This window comes from Spermophilus citellus, assembly GCF_964194105.1.
Source record: "Spermophilus citellus genome assembly, chromosome: 2".
NCBI lineage: Eukaryota > Metazoa > Chordata > Mammalia > Rodentia > Sciuridae > Spermophilus > Spermophilus citellus.
This window is the reverse complement of record NC_138183.1, coordinates 165,857,964-165,880,467: the sequence shown is the minus strand read 5'-3', so window position 1 is coordinate 165,880,467 and position 22,504 is coordinate 165,857,964. Positions and strand designations below refer to the sequence as shown.

At 37.7% G+C, this 22,504-nt stretch overlaps 1 protein-coding gene across 3 annotated transcripts in view; it reads right to left on the bottom strand.

Moving 5' to 3' along the window:
* Positions 1 to 22,504, bottom strand: part of PDGFD (platelet derived growth factor D) — a 229,116-nt gene that overhangs the window by 66,270 nt on the left and 140,342 nt on the right. For 2 of the 3 annotated variants that reach the window (XM_081282694.1, XM_081282692.1), the window contains exons 2-3: positions 14,161 to 14,365; positions 10,442 to 10,622 (exon numbers count right to left, since the gene is read on the bottom strand). In XM_081282694.1, the coding sequence (XP_081138820.1) occupies positions 10,442 to 10,622; positions 14,161 to 14,365 (386 nt within the window). The remainder of the gene's footprint in view (positions 1 to 10,441; positions 10,623 to 14,160; positions 14,366 to 22,504) is intronic. The other variant, XM_081282693.1, reaches the window with a different exon arrangement.

Here is a 22,504-nt window from a genome sequence, read left to right as displayed (position 1 = left end):
AGATGGTATGTTGGGGAGTTAAGTCAGGACATGGATCCATCATTAATAGGTTAGTGCTCTTAGAAAAGATGGGGAACTCTCTCACAGTGTCGTGTGAAGATACAAGAAGAAGGCAAATTACAACCCAGAAGGGGGCTCTCACCAGAACAATACCAGTACTTTGACCTACATTTCTTGTCTCCAGAACTGTGAGAAATAAATTTTGTCATTTTAAGTCATTGGCTTTATGGCACTTTAATTGTAGTCTAAACTAAAACAGACACAATTTGATTCTAACACTCCAAAGACATTTAATGAAAACAGTAATACTAGCTGTCTCTTTTGTCCAGACTCCCTACCAAACCCATGGAATTTACAAATGATCCTCTAGCAGCCTTATGATGCGGGTGGACCCATCACATCTTACATATGGAGAAACAGCAGCTTGGGCAGTTGAAACAACAGGTCCCAGGTCATCAGTGCTTCTGACTCATACATTATCTACCCTGTACACAAAAATCTCAAAAAAATAAAATGAACGTCATTGGATTCCCTTAAAGTTCTGTAAAGCTCTTGAGGATTCAGCAAAACCTTTTGGAATGATAGACTTTGAGGACTCCAGAGACCTTTCATAATTATTCAGAATCCCTGAGTCTTTCCGGATTGCGAATGCTGTTCATGAAGAAGGTTAGCTCAATGCCATGTCCACAAAGGACCTGAATCGTGTCTACTCTGATGTCACACTGACACAGCCTGAGGTAAGGCCAGGCTGTTCTTGATGTACCTGCCTGCATGTACATCAAGGTGCACAGGTTGTGGAGACAGATGCTTGGTTAGAGTGATATTTCCACTTCACAGTTCCTCTGACTGACATCTGCTGCTCCTCATCCTTCCTCTTATGCCACCTGTCCCCTCCACCTCCTCCAATGTCCAGTTAGTTCTGAAGCAAAGCAACATGAGACAGGCAGTAGGACTTTCAGGTTCCTGCAAACCTGGTATATGGTTTATTAAGATATTTTCTCTTTATACAGCATTGAAGATTGTTTTTTTTATTGCTTTTACTCCAAACTATTAGATGAATCTTAGCTACTCAATGAATGCATGTTGATTCAACTCAAACATGGTAACCCTGTTCAGAGCAATGCCCCGTGGTAGACCCTGTAGGAGTAAGCCACCCCTGACCCTCAAAGAGCCCTCACTGAGGGAGAGGCAGTGAGACATACTCATGGGCTTTTAAGGGTTGAAAAGACTGGAGAGAAATGTGCCAACATATTCATGATGGTTCTGTTTGAATAATGAGAACTGTAGGTGCCTTCATTTTTTTTCTGATTCTTCTTTTTCTACATGTTTTCAAAGAGTATTTGGGCTATGTATATATTATTTTTCTTTGAAAATCCATAATGTTGATAAAGAATAGCAATCTGGGTACTTAACAAAAGGAAAGAGTTTATGGGGTTGAGGAGCTAAGGACAAGCAATATTTCTGACATGAATGTGACTTTGACAGGCAAAGGAAGGCTTGGGTATTTGTAGAAATATATATAGGAAATTTAATTGCCTGGAACTACAGGTGGGAAGTCATGAGGTGGTGGAACAAGGCCATTTGTCTAGACTGAAAAATAAATACAGAAAGGAAGGAGAACTGCAGCTGGAATGTTAGGTTGAGGACAGAACACAGAAGGCTCTGCTTTGAGTAACAGAGCGAAGTATCCGGAGAGTTCTCTGTGGGAAACTGGAGGGGTTCACGATTTGATTTTTCACCTGGAAAATAATGCGATCACTGCTCTACATTAGCTGGCAACCATGCACAGGATGGATTGAGGGTAGGGGAGATGAAAGCTAGGCAGAACAATCAGGAAGTGATTAGCAGGACCCAGGCAAGAAGCCATGATTACTTGATTATTTATTCCTATAGTTTTCTTTTATAGAGGTGGCTCCATGCCTTTCAATCTTTCTTTTTCATTTTTTTTTCCTGTCTGACTCCAATTTTCAATTGCAAAACAAGGGAAGAGTCACTTTGAATCTGTAGCTCAATTTTCTTACAGGTGAAAGCAACACTCTTGAATGGAGGTCAGCTTAATCTGTCACATTCCCACTGATAAAGGGAACGTTAAGGACAGCTGTTTTCAAGGCTGGAGGAGTCCCATCTACATGATTGATTTCTAATTCCTTTGTCCACTTGGGAGAAGACTGATGTCTCTCCACAGTTCCTGACAGATTGGCGGGGGATCCCTCTAGGGAATGGAGGAGGTCAGTGAGGTCTCCTTAGAATCAGAGTGGGTAGAATTGAGTTTCTGAGGACTTTTGCCAAAGACAACAGCTTGAAAAGCTAAAGTGTAAAGATCACTGTTTTGAACCCTTTGGGTTTGCATAGCCATTTGCTCTTCCATAGAGGAAACCTTTCTTTCCATATCACCGCTTCCACCCACAGGTATGGAGACATCAACCATCATTTTTGTCTCTTTAAGTATCTCTTCCCTTCACCACTTCTTCCATTTCTCTCCCTTTCCCGAAGCCCACCACTTCCACATTGTCCTCTTGGGCAGCCTACTTTTGGCACTGACCACAGGGAAGGGTCGCCTCACTCTTCTCCACTTCCTGAGTCCACCTGCTAAGCTCACCTGTGCTGGGCATCTACCTGCCTTGTCAGACCTCCTGCCTGTTTGTGACTGTCTATCACCATTTGTGACCAAACCAGTGGTTTCCTCAGTAGTGGGAGTACTGTGTGTACCCATCTTTTATTGACCTCAGAGCCCTTAGAAATATCTTTGTGTCTGAATTTGTATCACAGTTAGTACATTCCCACTTGGACTTTTTATTCCAGACAGTCTCAGTTGTAGTTTTACCAGGGAGTCCTGAACTTTGGCATTCCTTGAAACCCATAGATTAAAAACCATCATCTTGATGTCCTTTTGGCTTCCTCTATCTCTTTTCTACAGGTGGATGGTAAGTGGTTAGCTACTCCAGCAACACTTTGAATGGACTCCGCAGGGTATTCTGAAACACTTCCCTTTTTCTTCTTTTTCGCCCTCATTAAAGCACCACACTCTTCCTGGGATGCTCTCCCCTCCCTGGCTCAGCTCAATAATCCCCATTTTTATGAAGGTAATTACTCCTCTTCCTGTGTGCTGGGAATATTCTGTAAGCATTTTATCATAGGACTCTCATTTCTTTCTTCTTACACACAGTGACTTTTCAGAGATATTTGTTAAATTTATAAGAAAATATTAGGTGGAGTTGTTTTTTAACTGAAATTCCCGTCACACTTTTTCACAAAGAAATACTGCTCTGTCTTAAGTGTGTCTTAAATATGCAAGTCATTTTCTAATGTAGTTGAGTAGCTTTTATCTTCATTTTTCTCATTTTCTTCATCTTCCAAAATAACAATGCACCAAAGGCACAGTTACCGAGAAAAGGTTCTCTGTATATAAGGAAGTATGGTCATCTAAAATAACTACATCTTTCTGGTTTTCAAGGATGAAAGTTTACTTGTAACATGTCCATATAATTAAATACTAGATAAACAGGATACTGGACTTTTCAAGTGTCATTACACAGCATCCCTCTCAAAGCTGGAAATGTGTTTACTCAGCACCTGGGGGAGTCATTTGCTCATGTGATTAACAAATGGAGTTTATGAGGAAAATTAATTACAGCAGTAAAGTATTATTTCAAACAAAAGGACTGATCAACATGCAAGAAAACATTCCCAAATTCAGATAATACAGAGGCAAGATGTGTGTGGGGGGGTTGAACAGCATCTGTGGATCCATGAGACATGGATTAGATTCAGGGCTCCCTAAAATTTTGTGCACACATGGGGATATATTTATTTTTATTTGAAGTACATCCACAGCTTTTGTATCTCAGGGGTAGCACTTATGTATGATCTCTGTGACCACAGGCAACCATCTAAACTGTGTGCTTACTAATTTATAAAATTATCTAACCTGTGTTCATTGCTTCATTTGTGAAGTGAAAGGGTTGGCACAGGCATAGATCTCTACAATGCTGAAGTTCTAAATTCTACATTTTTCCTAAGCCAGTCTTCCTGGGAATAAGTAATTCATGGCTTAATAGCAGTAGGTTATTTATGGCATATGAGGCACTGCATTAAACACTTTACATACAATGCCTCATGTATTTAGTCTTTACAGTAATCCAAAATGTTAGATTCTATTATTATTCTTTTATAAAATGTTTATTATTAGTAGTATCAGGTCTGTATCTACTAAGTTATAAGTTATACAAAGGCAGGAACTTAGTCTGTTTGTTTTTCACTACTCTCTACCCAGTACTTAAGATTTAAGGTATAGCACATAATAGGTGCTCAGTAAAAATTCTGTTTAATAATACATTGAAACAAATGAATGATGAGGCAAGGCCAAGCAATATTACCCTAAGATTTTAGATCTTGCTCCACCTAATTTTTTTCTCTTTCTATTCTCTCTCTCTCTCTCTCTCTCTCTCTCTCTCTTTGGTACCAAGGATTGAATCTCAGGGTGCTTAATCACTAAGCCACATCCCCAGCCCAATTTTTATATTTTATTTTGAGTCAGGGTCTTACTAAATTGCAGACAGTCTCGCTAAATTGCTAAGGCTGGCTTTGAACTTTCGATCCTCGGGATTCCAACCACTGCGATTGCAGGAATGTGCCACTGAGCCTAGATCTCTTCTCATTCTCTCAACACTTCCTCCTCTGCTGCTGCCTTCCCCTACAAGAGCCCAATTTTCCCTTCATTCTCCTTACCCATTACCATTTGTTTATAGACCTAGGTATGTCTTTGTCGAATTATCCTTTGCTCAAGGATTATATTAAATTTTTCTCTTTACTCTCCCATGAACTTTATTACAGTTCTGATTATGTATGTTTTAGGAGAGGAATCTATTAAAATAACTGATTCACTCAACCATCCCCAACAGAACACTAGTTCATCAAAATGGTGAAATTTAAGACTATTATTGAAATATTAAATAAGAACTCTTTCCTACCCTTGCCCATAAAATGCTGCAACAATGAAGCTCTCTTCATAAGAAAACGTGCTTCGGCCAGTATCCACGAAGCTCCCAGCCTTGCCAGCCCTCTGCAACAACCACTCTGCGGCTTGAGCAGAAATTTGGCCCTTGTGGTCTGCGGTCCTCCTGTCTGACCCTGACCACTTCCCGGGTTTAATTTATTTCAGTACATTGTTGAGTGTCTTATTGATAAGACTGAGTGTGCTGTGTCTTATTTCTAGCATCTGACCTGAGCTGACCTTTTGGCTTTAGCTATCTTATCCCAGCCAAGTACTTAAAAAGTTACTTGATATGTAAAATAGGTTGAACTGAGATAAGGAGGTGAAACACCCCTCCTTACTCTTACCTGAGGGAGGAGTTAGCTACAGTTCTGTTTCCCTCTCTTCTGTTTACTTCCTTCTAACTGCCTGTATGACAAGGTGCCAAGGGAACCACTTAGGAACCAAAGAAAAGATACCTTCTGCTTTCCATTGCAGCCTTTTCTGTTTCAGTGTTTGCTCTTCTTTCCCTACAGCTTCCCATGGTTGTCTCCTTTGATATTTCGGTTGCAAGTCTACACCCATTGATGTTCCTTGACCCCTGGCTGCAGGGGGACCCTTTCCAGTCACTCATCAAGTTGCTCTCTTTTATCTGCCTTTATTGAACTTTAAATAATCTGTTTCACTAATGTGCTTATTTCCCTGCTTACAGTTTAGTGTCTGTTTCCTCTCACTGTCATGAGAGCTCCTGAGGGCAGTGACTCTGCCTATCTTCCTCCATGCTGTATCTCCAGGGCCTTGGACATGCCTGGTCTGGCTTCTGGTGGGCATTTATGAAGCAATGTCGTGGCTCTTGTGGCTCCAACACCTCCAGGAGGAGACAACTGAGGGGTCAGAATGGAGATAAGCAGAATCTTCTGTGGGCATCACCACCTATGCCTTGACAGTTCCAGGCTCTACATACACTCCTGGCTGAAGTGGCCAGAACACCTGTGGATTTTCAGAACATTTTTATCCGGCTCTGCAAATCAACATGGAATTTGCACACATTTTTGCAGTTGAGGAATTCCTTTAAACTCTAGCTATTTTTTAAAAAAGGATTTAAATTAGAATGAGCATGAGTTGCATACTTTTATTTTGTTGTTGATGAATTTGTTTTTGTTTCACTAACTGTTGAGTTTTAGGTGAGAAAAAATTAGAATCTGTAAAAGTTATTATAATCACTCTTGTTCAACTCCTAGGTTTTCCTATTCTTCCTCCTCCATCTTCTCATTTTCTTCTTGTCCATCTTCTCCCTTTTCTTCTTTTTCTATTTTAAATAATCATATTTGTGCAAGATCATCATTCACTTCAATTTTATTCTCAATGGAATGTTTAAAATTTTTGTACTGGGAACTGAACCTAAGGACACTAACCTACCAAACCACATCCACATCCCCAGCCCTTTTTACACTTTATTTTGAGACAGGGTCTTGCAAAGTTGCTGAGGCCTCAAACTTGTGATTCTCCTGCCTCAGCCTCCTGAGCTTCTGGGATTATAGGCACGTGCTACTGTGCCTGGCCTGAACGGAAATCTCAACTGCACCACTTAATTAACTCACTGCAGAGACATTTAAGTAACTGGCCTGGTAAAACTGCATTTTTCTTTTACAAAGTATTAACAATGAATATTAGCAAACTACACTTTATGAAATAAATTAGACTTAATAAAATGAAAAATTTTGAATAGCTTTCCAATGACTTATTTTTGAATTTTAAAAAGTACTTCCTTATTAAATGCATTCATGCCCATATACATAGGCACCCTGGATTGCAAAATGAAGTTTTCATGCTTGTTACAATGTACAATGTTTCTGCCATGGATGAGGAAAGTGAATTATTATCACAGGGCACACACACACACACACACAAACATAAACACACACTTACACATACTAATAGCTAGGAGATTAGAATAGGACTTCTAAGCTTACCTGTCACCTGATATGCTAATTATACCAATAATAATGATGACTATAATAGCAATGAGTAATTACTAAATTCCAGGAAGAGTCATTTATAAAAGTTATCTAATTCAATTCTCAAAACTACCTAATGTCAGATATTCCCATTTGTAGATGAGGAAACTAAACCAGTAAGAAGCAGAGCTAAAGTTCATAATCGTGTCTGTTCACTCTCTGCACAGTACCCGCAGGTAATAATTGGACACCTTTCCAATAACACACTTAGTCATCCTCAAGGAAAAGAAAAGACTGTGCAATGATTCTTTTATTTCCCCAACCAACTGGATTTATAGTGGAAGATCCTAATATATTTAGATAATTATATCAAGCAAGTGTTTTATAACATTACCTATTCTGCTTAATTATGCATTCTGAAGCCATCTACTCTTCTCAGTGAAGTGAAATTAGAAAAGAAGGGTGAACAGGAGAGAAAATGAAATTAGGCAGTTCTTATGAATCATATTTTCTCAGAAAAGTGTCAATCCACACACATAATGTAATATAGCCACTTTGCAGAATCCACATGAGAATAAGATATTTCTCCTATCCTCAGAAAGTTCATTGCCATTTATCTATATATGTATATACACATAATGTATAATCCTCATTACTAATTATGTACTCAGATCTGCATACATGTAGATATGTACAAGTGTGTTTATGTGAAAACATACACACATTCACAGACACACATATAAACATGCAAATATTTACGTACATATATACACATATGCATATATGTGCACATAATTAGTAATGGTAAGGGTAGGATCATGATTACATTTATTGAGCACTAACTGTATCCTAGGTACTGTGCTAATTATTCCTATCATTTTTAAATCTCATACCAATTCCAATTTTAAAAAGTGTTTAAATGGTAAGAAAGTGGTTCAGTATCATACCATTAGTAGCTGGTGACCTCTGCTTTCAATCTTAAGTATGCTTTATAGTACAGCTCTGGGAGGAGACTATGACAAGTCTATTTCTACTTTCTGAAAAAGGTAAAATATTGAATTTCAAATACATCAAACAAAGTTGGAATATAGGAATCATTCTCAACCAAAAATAAGTCATCTTAATGTTATCCATTAGTCTCCCATGGTTTGCTAGAGTGAAAAATTGACTAAAACTGTATACTGGGTTGTTTTAAAAGCATTGGTCACAGACCATACAGACTTTATTGAAGGGCAGTGGATATTGAGGTCCTGGGCAACTGTTGCATATAGCCTGAGAAGTCCCTATGCACTTGGATAGTTACTGAGGTGGGAAAAACAGAGATGCATGGAAGGAAGAGGAGGCAAGGAAGTGGAATGGGAGACAAGAAGAGAGATGATCTTGACTTCTCCTTACAGCTATTTGCCATTTCCCAAGGGAACTTGGCCTTGTCAGAAATTATTCTTAAGGCTCAAATTTTCCTAGTACCCACCAAAAGTAGGGTTACCAAGAAGCTGTGTCCAGTTCTGAAGATGTTAAGCATTCTAAAAACCATCATTTAAGTGCATTCGATGAGTGCTTGCCATTTCTAATTTCACTGCCTTACTATTAATTTATCTCTCACCCACTTTCAGTTTTGAGCTTTGGTTATTGAATCTATAAACCCTGCTTTTAAAGTTTCTTCAAGTAAAACATTAACATGAAAAAAAAAAGATTTTTCCCCAAACAGTGGTCAAGACATATGTGATATAGTCTGTGCCTATTCATGAAGAATCAAACAGAGGAGTTGTATCCAAAAGCCACATGCCCAAGATCTCTATGTATCAGAAGATGATTTTTGCCTCTTGGGATCATCGGCCAAACACGTTAGGCCAAATTGACCATATTTGGTGCCAGAAGCCTAGTAGGAGGGGGAAACACATGTACCTCCGTGGAGCAGACCAAGAGGCCAATAGGAAAATACACAAAAATGTTCTAACTATTGCCATTTAGTTACAGCACAATTCAATGTATGGGTGGAAGCAAATGTCTGAGGAAAGTAACCTTGAACAATTTTCATCCAAACTACAGAGCCTCTCCAATATTCCAGTTAACACTGGCTGGGGAAATTAGTGATAAGTTCTCACCATAACCTTAGACACCAAAAGCAAGAACATTCATTCCTCCCCTAGCCCATGTTTGTACTGCTCTCCATAAAAGGAGTGGTGTTGCCTTACAGATGTTGTGTTAGAGTCAAGGTGTTTCTAATTGACATTTAGCTTAGTCATAAGCCAAGCATCACAGAAAGCACATACGTTAGTACTGATGGTACTTCATACTAGTGCTTCATACTAGTGCTTCATACTTTGTGGGACATAAAGGTCTTTTCATGAAGCCCATCGATCATCATTCTAACATGCCAAGCCTGCTTTTTCCATGAGCAACTGAGAACAGACACATAACTGAACATATTAAAAGGGAAAGAAATGTAGAAACCAAGCGTTGACACTTAAATTTTAATGCTGAGCAGCATTGCATGATTCTGCAATAATGTAAACCATGCTTGATGGATTATTTTCGAATTAAAACTGGAAGAGGTGCCACATGCTATTTTTTCATTTACAATGTTCTGATGTGGAACTCACATAGTGTTTCATAGCTCACCATCATGCAAGAGACTTTAAGATTACAACAGTAGCAATTTTTTTTCCAATTCTAAATTTAATTCTTAAGAGGAAAAAATCCAACATATTGATGCCATTTTTAGTACTGTGTTCTATTTTGGCATCTTTTCTTGATGCCAAATGAATGAATGAATAAAAATACATGTTTTGAGTGACCTAACAAGTAGAATTAACTGTTGTGAACATGTTGGCTAAACATGATACTGAACATGTTCTAACAGTCAAAACCTTCCCCCAATCCATGTCTGTCCTGCCCTCCACACAAGAAGTGGTCCTGGAGAAGGCTGCTGAGTGTTTTAAGTAAAATTGAGTGTAGTCAACCAGGCTCAGACTTTCAGCTCCTGTGTGATCTCATGATCTTGCAGACATGTGTCAACCCTGAGGCTCTGTGATTACAGCATGGACTCTTCCCAAATCTGGGTTGTCACTTAAACTAAAATCATCAGGACCTTTTTTTTTTTCCTGTAATGAAATTTATGGTCATCTTTTCAAACAAAAAGGGGAAATATTTTCTTTAGTTTTAATTCTTAAAACCTGTCCAAGGCTCACATACCTTCTTATTTAGCTGTACCTTGCTTCAGTTGAATCAAATGTAATTTTGTATCACTTCACTATAATTTTACTTTTTTTAAATTTACTATGCTTTCTTTCAAAATGCATGTCCTAAATATTTATGTACTAGATCCAAAATGGCATTCATTACAAAAAAGCTTTTAGAATTTTGACCACACGGATAGGAACAAAACACAACATAAGGAATTAATAAAGTTTGTTCACCCTCACACCACTGTATTTAATCTCAGAAAATGATCTCTATCCTTCATGAAACCAGTGTCTGCTTTTAATCATAGGGTGGTTTAGCTACTTACCACAAAAGAATAATAAATCCTGAATCCAGGTTTTGCCACAAAGTAGTCATCAGACTTGAATGTTATTTTAATTTGGTTTGTTCTTGATGTTATCCTTGGAGGAACTTCCTTGTGTCCACACCATCGGCCTCTAATAACGGTACTGGTTTCAGATACATCTTCGACTTCCACAAAATCGTACCTAGGATCAGTTTGACACGAATAACTATGTTTTGATTAAAGTAGATTTTGAAATTCATAATTACACTGAGAAATTAAAACCAACAAAAGTGATTTATTGTTATCTACCAATTGAGATGACTAGCGTACCTACAGAATCGTTAAAAGGAAAGCTGGTTAGGGGCGAGGTTTTCCAAACTCAATCTTTGGTAATCTAGTCTAAGAAAATATGTACATGCATTCAGTTACTGTTTTTAGATCACCAATAATCCAAATGGGCTACTTTCTGAGCATCTAGCTTAGAGATTTCTTAGAAAAACTAACAACTGCAATCTGTATATTTTAGGTGTAGCTCAAATTATCTGCCCAAATGTTTATTTTATAAGTCTTTAAAACAAATTTACTGTTTGAATTAATTTAACACATTCAGTTCTTCCTTGAGGACATGATTGATATATATGTAGCTTATAAAATAAGTATTCTCATTGCAGAAAATAAACAAATATGGGTACAATTTGTTTTTATTCTCTTCATGGAAACCATATTATGCAAGGATCACATCATAAAGTATGACATTTGTCATAAGGGAAAGCATTTAACTTTGAGGAAACGTATGTGCAACTCCTACTGGACCAGTCTGGCTGGTTAAACCGTGTGAACTGAGGACCCTGGGCTCACCTTGAACACTGGGCAGAGAAACATGGGATCCAGGATGGAGGAAAATAGCCAAGGCCTGTTTAGTTATCCCATGTGACCATTCAATTCTTGAAGTTCCTCTATACAATCCTATCACAGTAGGATATCTTCAGTGATACAGTTTCCATCTTCTAGTGGTCATTTATTTTATTTCCAGAGCCCTGAGATCTGCTTATTTGGCTGAACTATCTGACTTTCAGTTCTGGTCATCACTATCTTGTTCCTGAGCTCTGCCTTTCTCAAATAACTTCAGATGTCAAAGTCATAAGCATAGGGTGGGCATTCAGGGTGAAGAGTGGCAGAAAACTCTGATGCATCTTATATTTTTCTGTCACAGTTACCAGAAGGAATCTGCATAAGAAGCATCAAAGCTAAATATGAATAAAACTGGTAAGTATGGTTTACCAGTTTTACCCATGAGCCTCTTACTTGATTGAGAAGGGTAATCTAGGGAGTAGGTGAAAAATATTAACATTGTGACTACATTTCTTTGACAGTGATTTATGAGGCCCTTATGTCCTTTGCCTCAGTTTCCTTATGGGCAAAATAAGAAGGCTTATATAATTTTACCAGCTGGATATCTCTTGGGTGCTGTGTAAATTAATTACTTAACATTTATATGGTGTTTGGAAGGTAAAATGCACTAACAAAACATCATTATTTAGGCAATAAAATATTACAATGCAAACATCACAGAGGCTTTGGAACAGATGGTAGGAAATCAATTGCATTTCATTTTATATATAGTGTATGTAAATCATATTTACTGCTCAAAGCATAACTACACTTGAAACTTTGTTAATAACACTATAGGTCACTTTCGTTTACAAAAAACAACATCAGTTTAATTTTACTCAGAGTCCAAAGTTAAGAGGGTACCATGTTTTTTCTTCGGGAGGATTTTGAGACGAGTAAATGATCTGCTTTTCCCCTTTCTCTTGCTTCTTTAACTCATTCTGTATATTTTGAGACCCAGTGAGATATGAGGAAAGGTCCAGAAAGAAAACCATCCTAACACTTACTCTCCTATTTTCAACACCAGGATACCCAAAGGGCTCACTTCTAGGACTAAAAGTTCATTAGTAGCTTCCCTTCTGTGGAGCTGTGCGTGGTTCCTATCCAAAATCCCTTGGAATTTGAGTGATGGATGAAAAGATCATCTTTTATTATTCATAATAAGCCCCTTTCAGTCACAATGAATTTATCCTGATGTGATGACATTTGGCAGGCCCCTAGATAGCTTCAGGATGGAGGATGGTCACCAGAAAGACCAAGCTATGATTAGAGGGTCGGAACTTTCAGTCCCACCCTGAACCTCTTAGCTTAATCACCAATTCAATCACCCATGCTTCCATAATGAAACCTCCACAAGCCCTCCTAACTATGGGGTACAGAGAGCTTCTAGGTTGGTGAATACGCCAAGTGTTTAGACAGTGATGCACCTGGAGAAGGTGCCCTTCCATATACTTGCTCTGGAGAGCTGTAGGACCCCTGATTGATCAGTTGTTCAGTTAGAAATGGGGGAGGCCTGGGATCTGCAACTGAATTTAATGTAGGGAAGGCTTGTGGGATAGATAGATAACTCTAAGCAGATGGTGGCAGAGTTCATTTAGAGAATTGGTTGATGTGTGTGTGGGGGGGGACCCTACACATTTGGTGTCAGAAGTGTTCTGTGGGTAGAAACGGATCATGGTATCTTCTGTTTCTCACCTTTAACAATCTCACCTTCTGTCCTCACCTTTTAATAGTGTTTTTCCACCTAGGATTTTTATTTATTTATTTTTTTTGGTGCATGTCAGTACAGAAAATTAGTTCTCTTTCAAGGTTGAAAAGACACAAGATCAGCTTTAGTTTATTCTCTTTGTAAATATTAACTGGCTCTCCTTGCATGTATTAGTCTCTGTTTTCTGGCATACATTACCCTCTGTGGTCCTAGAAAGTAATAGTCACTGCTGTTATTCTTGGGAAAGTAGCAACATAATAAAAGCTGTCAGCATAATAAACATGCAACAAAGGACGATCAAATTTGAGACACCTCTTTTTATTATTCAAAGGAAAATAAACCTGCTGAAAGGATTTAGCAGTTCAGTAGTTCATTGGCAATGCAGAACAAGTGCATGCAGTAAAGTATGAAAAGGAAAGAAAAATCTCTCCCAAGCCTAACACATGATAATTAAGTGAGTAAGATGCTGTGGGAGGACAATTCAAAGAACAACAGCCTGGACTTTCTCTGAAATGTGCTAAGAAGGGAGAAGATTATCTGGTCCAACTTTCATCTTCCATCCCTGGCCCAGAAACCACAGGAAACAGGTGCCGTAGGAGCACTGATGCTGTGGTTGCTTTCTCTTCCTTCCCATACATATCTGAATTCTTAAAAGTATGAATTCAGACTAAGGTCCTGACCAGAACCTCAGCTTCCATCTTCTCTCAGCTTTGGGAAAATCATGGCTACAATTATCTTGGGTCAATTCCTGGAGTTGTGTTGAGGGTTATGCTCCCTAAGCCCATGGCAGGTTCCCACACTCTGACCAGGTACACCTGCTGCAGGTGACTGAAATATTGGATGCATCTACCTGCTCACAATGCCTATTCTCTGCTTGGAAGGTCATGGACCTCCAGATTGCACGGTTCTTTGGAAGTCAGAGTCATAACAGTTGCCAGAGTTAACATGGCAAGCTATCAGGCCCTCAGTGGTAGCATATCTACACTTTTTGTCTCTAGGGCTAATAAACAGCTTTTTGGGAAAAGAAGGGATACATCTTAGGTAGGTCTAAAGGGCTCAAAAGGAATGCTGATGTAATGTTTTAAATTCATCTTTTTTTCTATACTTTATAGCCTATAATAAATATTTTCCCCACACTTACCTACAGATATCATTTTCTGCTTCCTCTAATCCAAATTGATTGTCAAATGCCAGCTGTATCCTGGTTTTGTCTTGGGAATGGAGCCGCCATGTCAGAAGCAGGTTCCTGGGGTAGCTATTCGGGAAGCGTGGACTCTGTACATGACCGTTTCCTGTCACTTGGATGGTTTCTTCTTTTCGGTACAAGTCTGTGAGGTGATTGCTCTCTGTTAGTAGTCACAACTTGTATAAATTAGTAGGTTGCTCCAATTACAGGAAAGCAAAAAAAGAACAATTTATAATACAACATGACATTTAAAAGCACTTCTTGATTTTCTTTACAAACATGAGACCAAATGGTAGTATTCAGATTAAACTAGCAATATTTATTTCTATTATCTCCACCTCCCCAAATTCTTCACAAAGTTTAATGCCCCAAACTTCATGGTTTGGGGCCTCTCTTACATCATTCCTCACAAACAAAAATTAACAACTATTTCAAAACTCAGGTTCATTTTGATTAGAATTAAAATCATCAGATAATTCCAAATAGTTCAACCTTTCTCTTTTCTATGTAATTCAAATAAATAAATTTTATCATGCTGTCAATGTAACAGTATATTTCCAGTGACTAACATAGTAGGTACTTGATAAATATTGCTGATAAATAAGTAACTAAAAACAAATTAAAATACTCTAGTAGTGTTCAGTGGCCATTTATTTTCTGTGCATATTACATTTTTTTCCAGTGAGTTTCTCTACCATAAAACTACAACACATATATAGTTTTATGGTAGAAAAACTACATACATATGTAGTTCTATGGTAGAAAAAAAACATATATTTTTTTTGGCTGTGACTTTCTGTTACTTAAAATAGAACCAATTTTTGTGTAGCTTTTTGCACATTTTATAATAAAGAATTTATGTGGTCTTTGTCCTGGGTTTAAGGAATGTATTAAACCCTTGGAATTTCCCAGTTGGTAGGACTACCTTTGCTTTTCATGGTGGGTCCCTGAGATTTCATGTGCATTTATCCTAATGAGGCAATTTACTGTGGGTGTTTACATGGTTTCAGGATTGGGGCTGGCCATGCCAGGAAGACCAACATGGAATTGAAGGAGGCTTCCAGCTACTTGAAACCAGCCTGACCTGACAAACTTCAGGATAGATGTAGGGTTGGAGGCTGATGGTCGTGTTGTTAATTATTCAGTCAATCATGCCTTCATAATGAAACCTCATTAGAAACTCTGGATTACAGGGCCAGGAAAAAGCTTACTGGTTTGTGATACACATTAAGGTACCAGGAAGGTGATGTAACCTAAGGACAGAGAAACTTCACTCATGGAATCCTCCCACACCTCACTCTATGTGTCTTTTTATCTCACTGGTTCTAATATATGTCTTTTATAATAAAACTTTTAGTGTTCTCCTGAGTTCTGGGAGCTAGTCTAGGAAATTATCAAAACTTAGGGGCTTTGGGATCATTGAATTTGAGCCAGTTGGTCAGAAGTACATGTGGTCTGGGTCCTCCAAACCTACAGCTGGTTCTTCAGTGGGGGCAGTTGCATGGGGTTTGTACCCTTAACTGATTAAATGGGACTTTAAGGAGTTTAAATCAACATGGGATCTCTTTTTCATATCAGCCAGTATTCAGATTTTTTTTTTTTTCCATTTTAGATGTTGGCTTTTTAGGCCCCACCACAAACAGACCTCAAGCCACAGTCTATTTGTGTTTTCCTGCAGAGCATTTACTTTGAGGTCTATAATTCATTGAGCCTGGGCAGTGAGACTAAACTAGCTGGTGGAAAGTACTATAAAGTAAGGCTGCTGAGAGTGGCTATTAAAGTTTCCAAAATAAGAGAGGGAGAACACACAGGAATTGACATGCCAAATACAAAAGCCTGTCTACTTTGCATAATTTTATGCACATAGAAATTTATTTATTTATTTATTTTTAGCTTGCTCAGGGTTTCATATGCAGCAGCTTGCTCAGCTAGAGAGAGACCCAGGAGGTGCATTGGTAGGAGAGAGATGCCCCACTCTATGTCTCAGGATGACAGCACTGGATATGTAGTAATATTACCATCTCCAGTGAATCAGGCAACTGGACAACCTCAGAAGAACCAAGAAACATTTCTACCAATTGATCCTTAATTCTTCTCTTCCCTTGACCTTTTGCTGAAAATGTAACTATGAAAATTATTATCTGCTCATTTCATCGTAGGGGGTTTAGGTAATGGGTCTGAAGACTATTTTCTAGGTTATAGGATGTGAGATATCAATCGCTCAACAATGATCGAGTAAATGCAAACTCTGACCGTATGTACGGCAGTATTTTTGAGGCTTATTTGAGGATTGCTTTCTTAATTTTTTTTCCATATTTTCTTAGCTCTTAACTTTTCTTTCTAAATAGTGTTTTTAATCAAAAGCAAATTTGATTTGCTAAAACAAAACTTTATATCAATAACATCCATGGCAACTGGATCCCACATGCCATGAATAGAAGGACAATATATCTAAATATATAGCTATTATATTTAAAAATATACATCTAGGTGATAAGATTATTCCTTAGTATAATAAGGGGGGGACCAGATGGCACATTTATCTTATATTTCTTTCAGGGTTAACATTCAGTGGTTCTGTGTGTGCTCATTTCCTGTTTCAAGTGCTACGCTAGACTCAGGTATAATTTAAGAACATTTAAAGAATGATTCCTATCTTCCTACACCCGGAAAGCAAAGTGAATGCATACCAGACACAAAGGAATGCTAAGTGCTGAATGTAAATGCAGTATTTGCAGACCTAGGTAGTGGTGAGTATAAGGGGTGTTCATGGCATCATTGTCAGAAGCCTATCCAGAGAAGTCAACCTGGCCCAAGGGAGACAGGGGGAGGAAACAGGCTTTAAATGCAAACTACAGAAATACCTAAAGGCCAGGCAGAAGCCAGGCAGAAGTGTCTGCACTTGATATAATTGAAAACCTGAAAGCTGTGGAATGGGCAAACAGCTTGTTGAAAGTGGTTCAGAAGTAATTCCTGTCTCCTGGGAGGTAGCTTCTAGGGTGATATGTTCTAACCTAAAGAAGGGCAGTTGGCCATGAAGCTGCATCAGGGAAAAAGTCAAAAGGAACATGTAGTTAAGAAAGGAATGCAAAGGGATGGGGCAGAGTCAGTGGCAACATGTTAAGCCCAGGAACTGGGTCCAGCATGGTATTTTTATACTCATGGGTATTGCAAAGAGAAAAGGTTTTAAAGACATACAAGTTCAATTTTGATGTGGTGATGAAGAATTCAAGTGGAAATGTTAACAGGTTTTGTGGATATGGGCAAAGACCTGAGCCGAGAGAATGGAACAGATGTGAGGCCTACAGGAAGTCTTAGGAATCTTTCAGAGAGGAAATATACCCTGAGTAGGGATGGCTATGCCTGGTACCTAGGGGTGGTAGCTGATGAAAGAAGAGTTGGGGAAGTTAAAAGTAATGGCTGGGAGTGAAGCCAAGTCTAAGTTAGACTAAGAAAAGGAATGATTTCACCATTACTGATACAGTGGTCAACAGAGTCAAATGCAGAAGCAAAACTAGAGATTTTTTTTAAGTATAAAAGGGATTTGTCTCTTTTTTGTTTTAGGATGTCAATCAAGTCTAGATTTCTTAAAGATACTAACTCTGGTTATAAATGAAAGGCTAATTATAATTTGATGATGATAAAGCAGGTAGAAAGAAGTATTTTCTTTTTTATATTGTTTATGACAGCACTTATTTCTAATTTTATAAATATCTCACAGACCTATGCTCTATTATTATTTTTTCTGATTTATTTTTCTTTAGAAATAAAATTTTGCAAATATATACACACAGTAAATATGAATAATAAAAAGCTATAGAAATGTTTATTTTGAACCAGGCATTGTTGTAAGCATTTTTCTCATTTTATTTACAGGGTATAACCACTTTATATATGCTCTCCTGTGTGTGTATGCTTGCACAAGCATGCACATATATGACCATATGCACTTTAACAATTCTCTGAAATGTGTGTTATTATTGCCACTATTTGACATGTGATGATTCTGGAGAGGTCACAGAGCTAGTTAAAGGTGGAATCAGAATACAAACCCAGACAACCTGGTCACATAGTTCTTGACTACTGAGCTATATAAAGTGTTCTTCCCTCTTAATCTGAAATTTGCTATGCGAAGTTTTAGATTCTTGGCTATCTGGAACACATTTTAACTTCTGAATCACATTGTTTACGTATAATTTATAACTTCATGCCAACTCATGCCTAATCTTAGCAGAGGATTTATAGAGAATTATAGATACAGAGAACAACTTATCAGGTTAAACCTGAGATCACTACCAAAGTACTTTAGGCCAAGTCACATTCCTGAAAACACATATTTACTCCAGTGTTCCAATAGCAGCTAACATTTATGGAGCAATTATTATATGCTATGCACTCCGATATGTGGTCTAAAGCCACTACTTCACTTAATCCTCACTACAGCCCTGTGCAGTTGATACTATCCTCACTATACAAAGGAGGCTCTTAGATTTTAAAGGATTTGTGACCTCAAGGCCCAAAGCCAGTGGTAGAATCAAGATCTGACCCTAAGCTGTCTACTTTCAAAGTATACATGCTTACCACAGTAAGCACTGTATACTAGCTGTTAAGCCACAAAAATAGGAAACAAATCACTTTTCATTGATAGGGAATAATTTCTACATATGTTTTTATAGCAAGAATATAAAGTCTTACTTTGCATCTTAAATACAGAAAGAAGTTCATATTCTCATAAACTCTGAACTATTCATTTGACTTACAAAATGCAATTTTTCAAAAAGCCAAAATATTATACTTATATCCAGTCATCCCCCAATCTTCTAAAAAGTATTCCAGATGAAAAGTCTCCATAGGCACTATCACATATCTTTGAAGTTCATTTAGATTAATGGTTCTCAGTGTGGTCCCCAGACCAGCATCATGGGCATCACCCAGGAACTGTTAGAAATGCCAGTTCTCAGGTTGCACCACAGGCCTACTGAAAGAGGTGCCAGGGAGGTAGTCCACCACAGGCATTAGTAAGTCCCCTGGCAAGCCTGAACCCTAAAGTTGAGAACCACTGAACATTCAAAATTTCTACTATCTTGCTTCTTATTCTCAATTTCTCTGGTTCTTCCAACTCCTTGCTTTGATTCTGTACCTCACATCTGGCTTTTGGTCTCACCTCCTTGGCTGATGACCTTTCTTGGACTCACTTTCCTGTATTTGACCTTGGAACCTCCTTTAGGACATCATATCTCGTATACAATAAGGGGGTGCGAGGCTACCTATTTCTTTGCTTTTGACACTAATCAGCTGGATCTTGCACCTTATCTCAGTTATCCTCATTCATGAAAAAGTCATGACTGATCCCAACAAATACAAATAATCCATCACATATAATAGTGTTTAATAAGAAATGAAATTATGAATAATGGCAATACATTCTATCCTCTGCTAGAACAAAATACTGTCTATGACAATGCAAGATGTAAAGGGCAAATTCTAAATTGTAGAAGTAAGGATTAAAATACCTGATCAATGTTTCCATAGGAACAACAATGATATAGTTTGCAGCTGTGCCACCTCACACAAATTCAGTGCAATAGTACAGACATATCCCATTTGCCTCATTTTTTTTGTCCCCATAAGACAGCCAGTAGGCAACAGCATGAACTCACAAAACTTATGACTACAGCTACAAGCCCAAAACAAAGAATAGTCAAGAGTCAGGAAATTCCCAACTTGCAAAGGGATTATTACCAAATTTCATTTGTAAATTGACTGTGTCATTATCCAACAATATGTCAAAGCAGCACTATCCAGTATGCAGTTAAATGATATGTAAACCATACAGCCCAACTTCTGCTGCTAAACAACCACAGGGAAGCTCCATTTGTATGGGGTGAAATATAGTTCATTCAGATGCATTTTATAAGTTTAACATAAAAATAAATTGACCGAAAAATGGGACATAAATATCATTGCTTTCATCCTTTATTTTTTTTTTAAAGAATCTTTGTGGTTGTTTTTGTTGTTACTTTAACAGGTAACAAAACCAACAGACAGAAATTAAAATGATTTATTGCAAGTCAAAAATAATGAAAGTCTGGTATAGTATGTATAAGCACTGAACCCTGAATTCAGCTTTACCATGTTCTAGTCTTAGTAACTTTCCCCAGAACTACAAATAGCAGCATTAGATACATCATGTCATCTTTCTGGTTTCTGTTTCCTAATTGATGGATCTAGACAAAGCAGCATATATGATTTTGTGTTTTTTCAGGTCCACGATGATGATGATGTGACACTCAGAAGTTTTTTTTTTTTTTTCCCCCAAGAGGACAAAATTGTCAGTGGTTTGACGCTGCTAACAGACAAAATGAAGCAACCGTGGGACAGTGGAATCTGAAACTCCAAATTTTTAGTGGGAAAAATCATTACACCTTTTACACCTAAAAATGATATTGTATACAGTCTTATGCTATCATTTATAGTAACAGTATAAATTGATGATTTCAACAAGTTAACCAACACAATTTTTAGGAAAATCTTTACCTGTCACCAATTTGAAGAAAAGTGTCCTTTGACATAATTATCCACTTAGCACATTAATTTTTATTGACTATGTTATGAAGGAATTAAAATAAATCTTTTCATTAGATATAATGTATTTTTTATGTTTTCAAAATTAAGCAAAGATTTCTCTCTGAAGCTGGCGAGGTACATGAGATAAAAACAAATACTCAAAGCTGCCTTATAATTTCTTTGAAAGTTTAATTGGAAAGTTAAAAAAAAAGTTGTATTGCAGAATATTAAATTCCTTATGGAAAAGCCTTCATCTTGTTTATGAAGGTAACCTCGATGCCTTGCCAATTTGGTTATGTGGAGATACTAACATTGTTACATACTACATGGATGAATGGCTACAGCATAACACATAGTTTTTTAAAACTGAAAGGCACATAACAGCAAGTAAGATAACAAATAAAAGACAATTTAATAAAAAATAAAGTTGTAAAATGACTCAAATATTGGAAATTCAATTCCAATGTAGCTGGTGGCTCTGACACTTATAGGAGCACATTTAGTATGAACATTAAAGGATTAGTTTTGAGAGAGTTTCACTCAATCATCCTGTTTGCTGTCTGGCTTAGATATGAATTCTGAAATGACTGCTTCCTTCTCCAGACTGTTTCAATCAAGGAGTCCACTTATTGTACCATAGCCAGGTCCTACTACACTTGAAATTTGTAACCAGAAAGGAAAGGACAGAAGGATGGAGTAATGGTGGGAGAGTTTGCTGTTATATTTGTGGTCTGTTCTCAAATTTTTACTATTAAGCAATATATTAAATCAGGTGACTAGTTCCTACAGACTCTCATCCTAGGCAAGCATCCAATTTAGAATAGCAAGCTTGGCAGAGTGAATCAAAAATCGGTTTTGTGTCTTAGAAATGTATCATCATTATTTCTATCCAGCTGTTTCTGATGATTTCTGCATTGTCTTTTGACAAATAAAAACTCAATACAGAAAAGTGTCCTAGGATGAACAACCTTAGTTGGTGAGACCCTGCAATATAATGTTTTAGCAGTGCGCGCGCGCACACACACACACTCACACACACACACACACATGATGGAGTAAAAGGAGAGTAGGCAAGTCCCTAAATTAAGAATGAATAAGCGAATTTGTTTTATTCCCCACTATGTTTTTTTTTTTTTTTTCCTGTGCTGGAGACAGAACCAGGGCCTTTCACATTCCAGGCAAGTCCTCTACCACTGACCCACCCTCAGCCCTGAACAGGTCACCTTATAGAACAGACCTTAAAATACTCATTTGCAAGAAACTGAATTTAATTAGATTATATTCCTTGAATTATTTTCTAACTTAAAAAGTATAGGGCTGGAGACTCACCATGAGAACTGATAAAGGTGAAATTTAAACTTTAACAATATTAGCTTGGAAATCAGCATGTAGGCTTAATCCCCCCTCAGTGTTTGCTAAGGCATTGAAGCTTACAATCAATGGACTAAATTCCCTCTGGGACCATTAATGGGACAATTTTCATTAAGGAATTTTCTGTTAACACCTTGCACATGTTCCTAGTGAGAACCAGTTTTCCAGTAGCCCACATCAGCTTTGTTAAAACAACATTCACCTCTGCTCAATCTATGGCCTACTTTTAAGCACTCCAGAGTAAAGCTGATTAAATACCAGTAAGTTATTTAGAATTCTCTATCAGAGGTTTTTTCTGAGAAATCAGTAGTGATACAAAACCTTTCTCTTTATGATGATTTGGGAAAGAGTTGATTGTTTG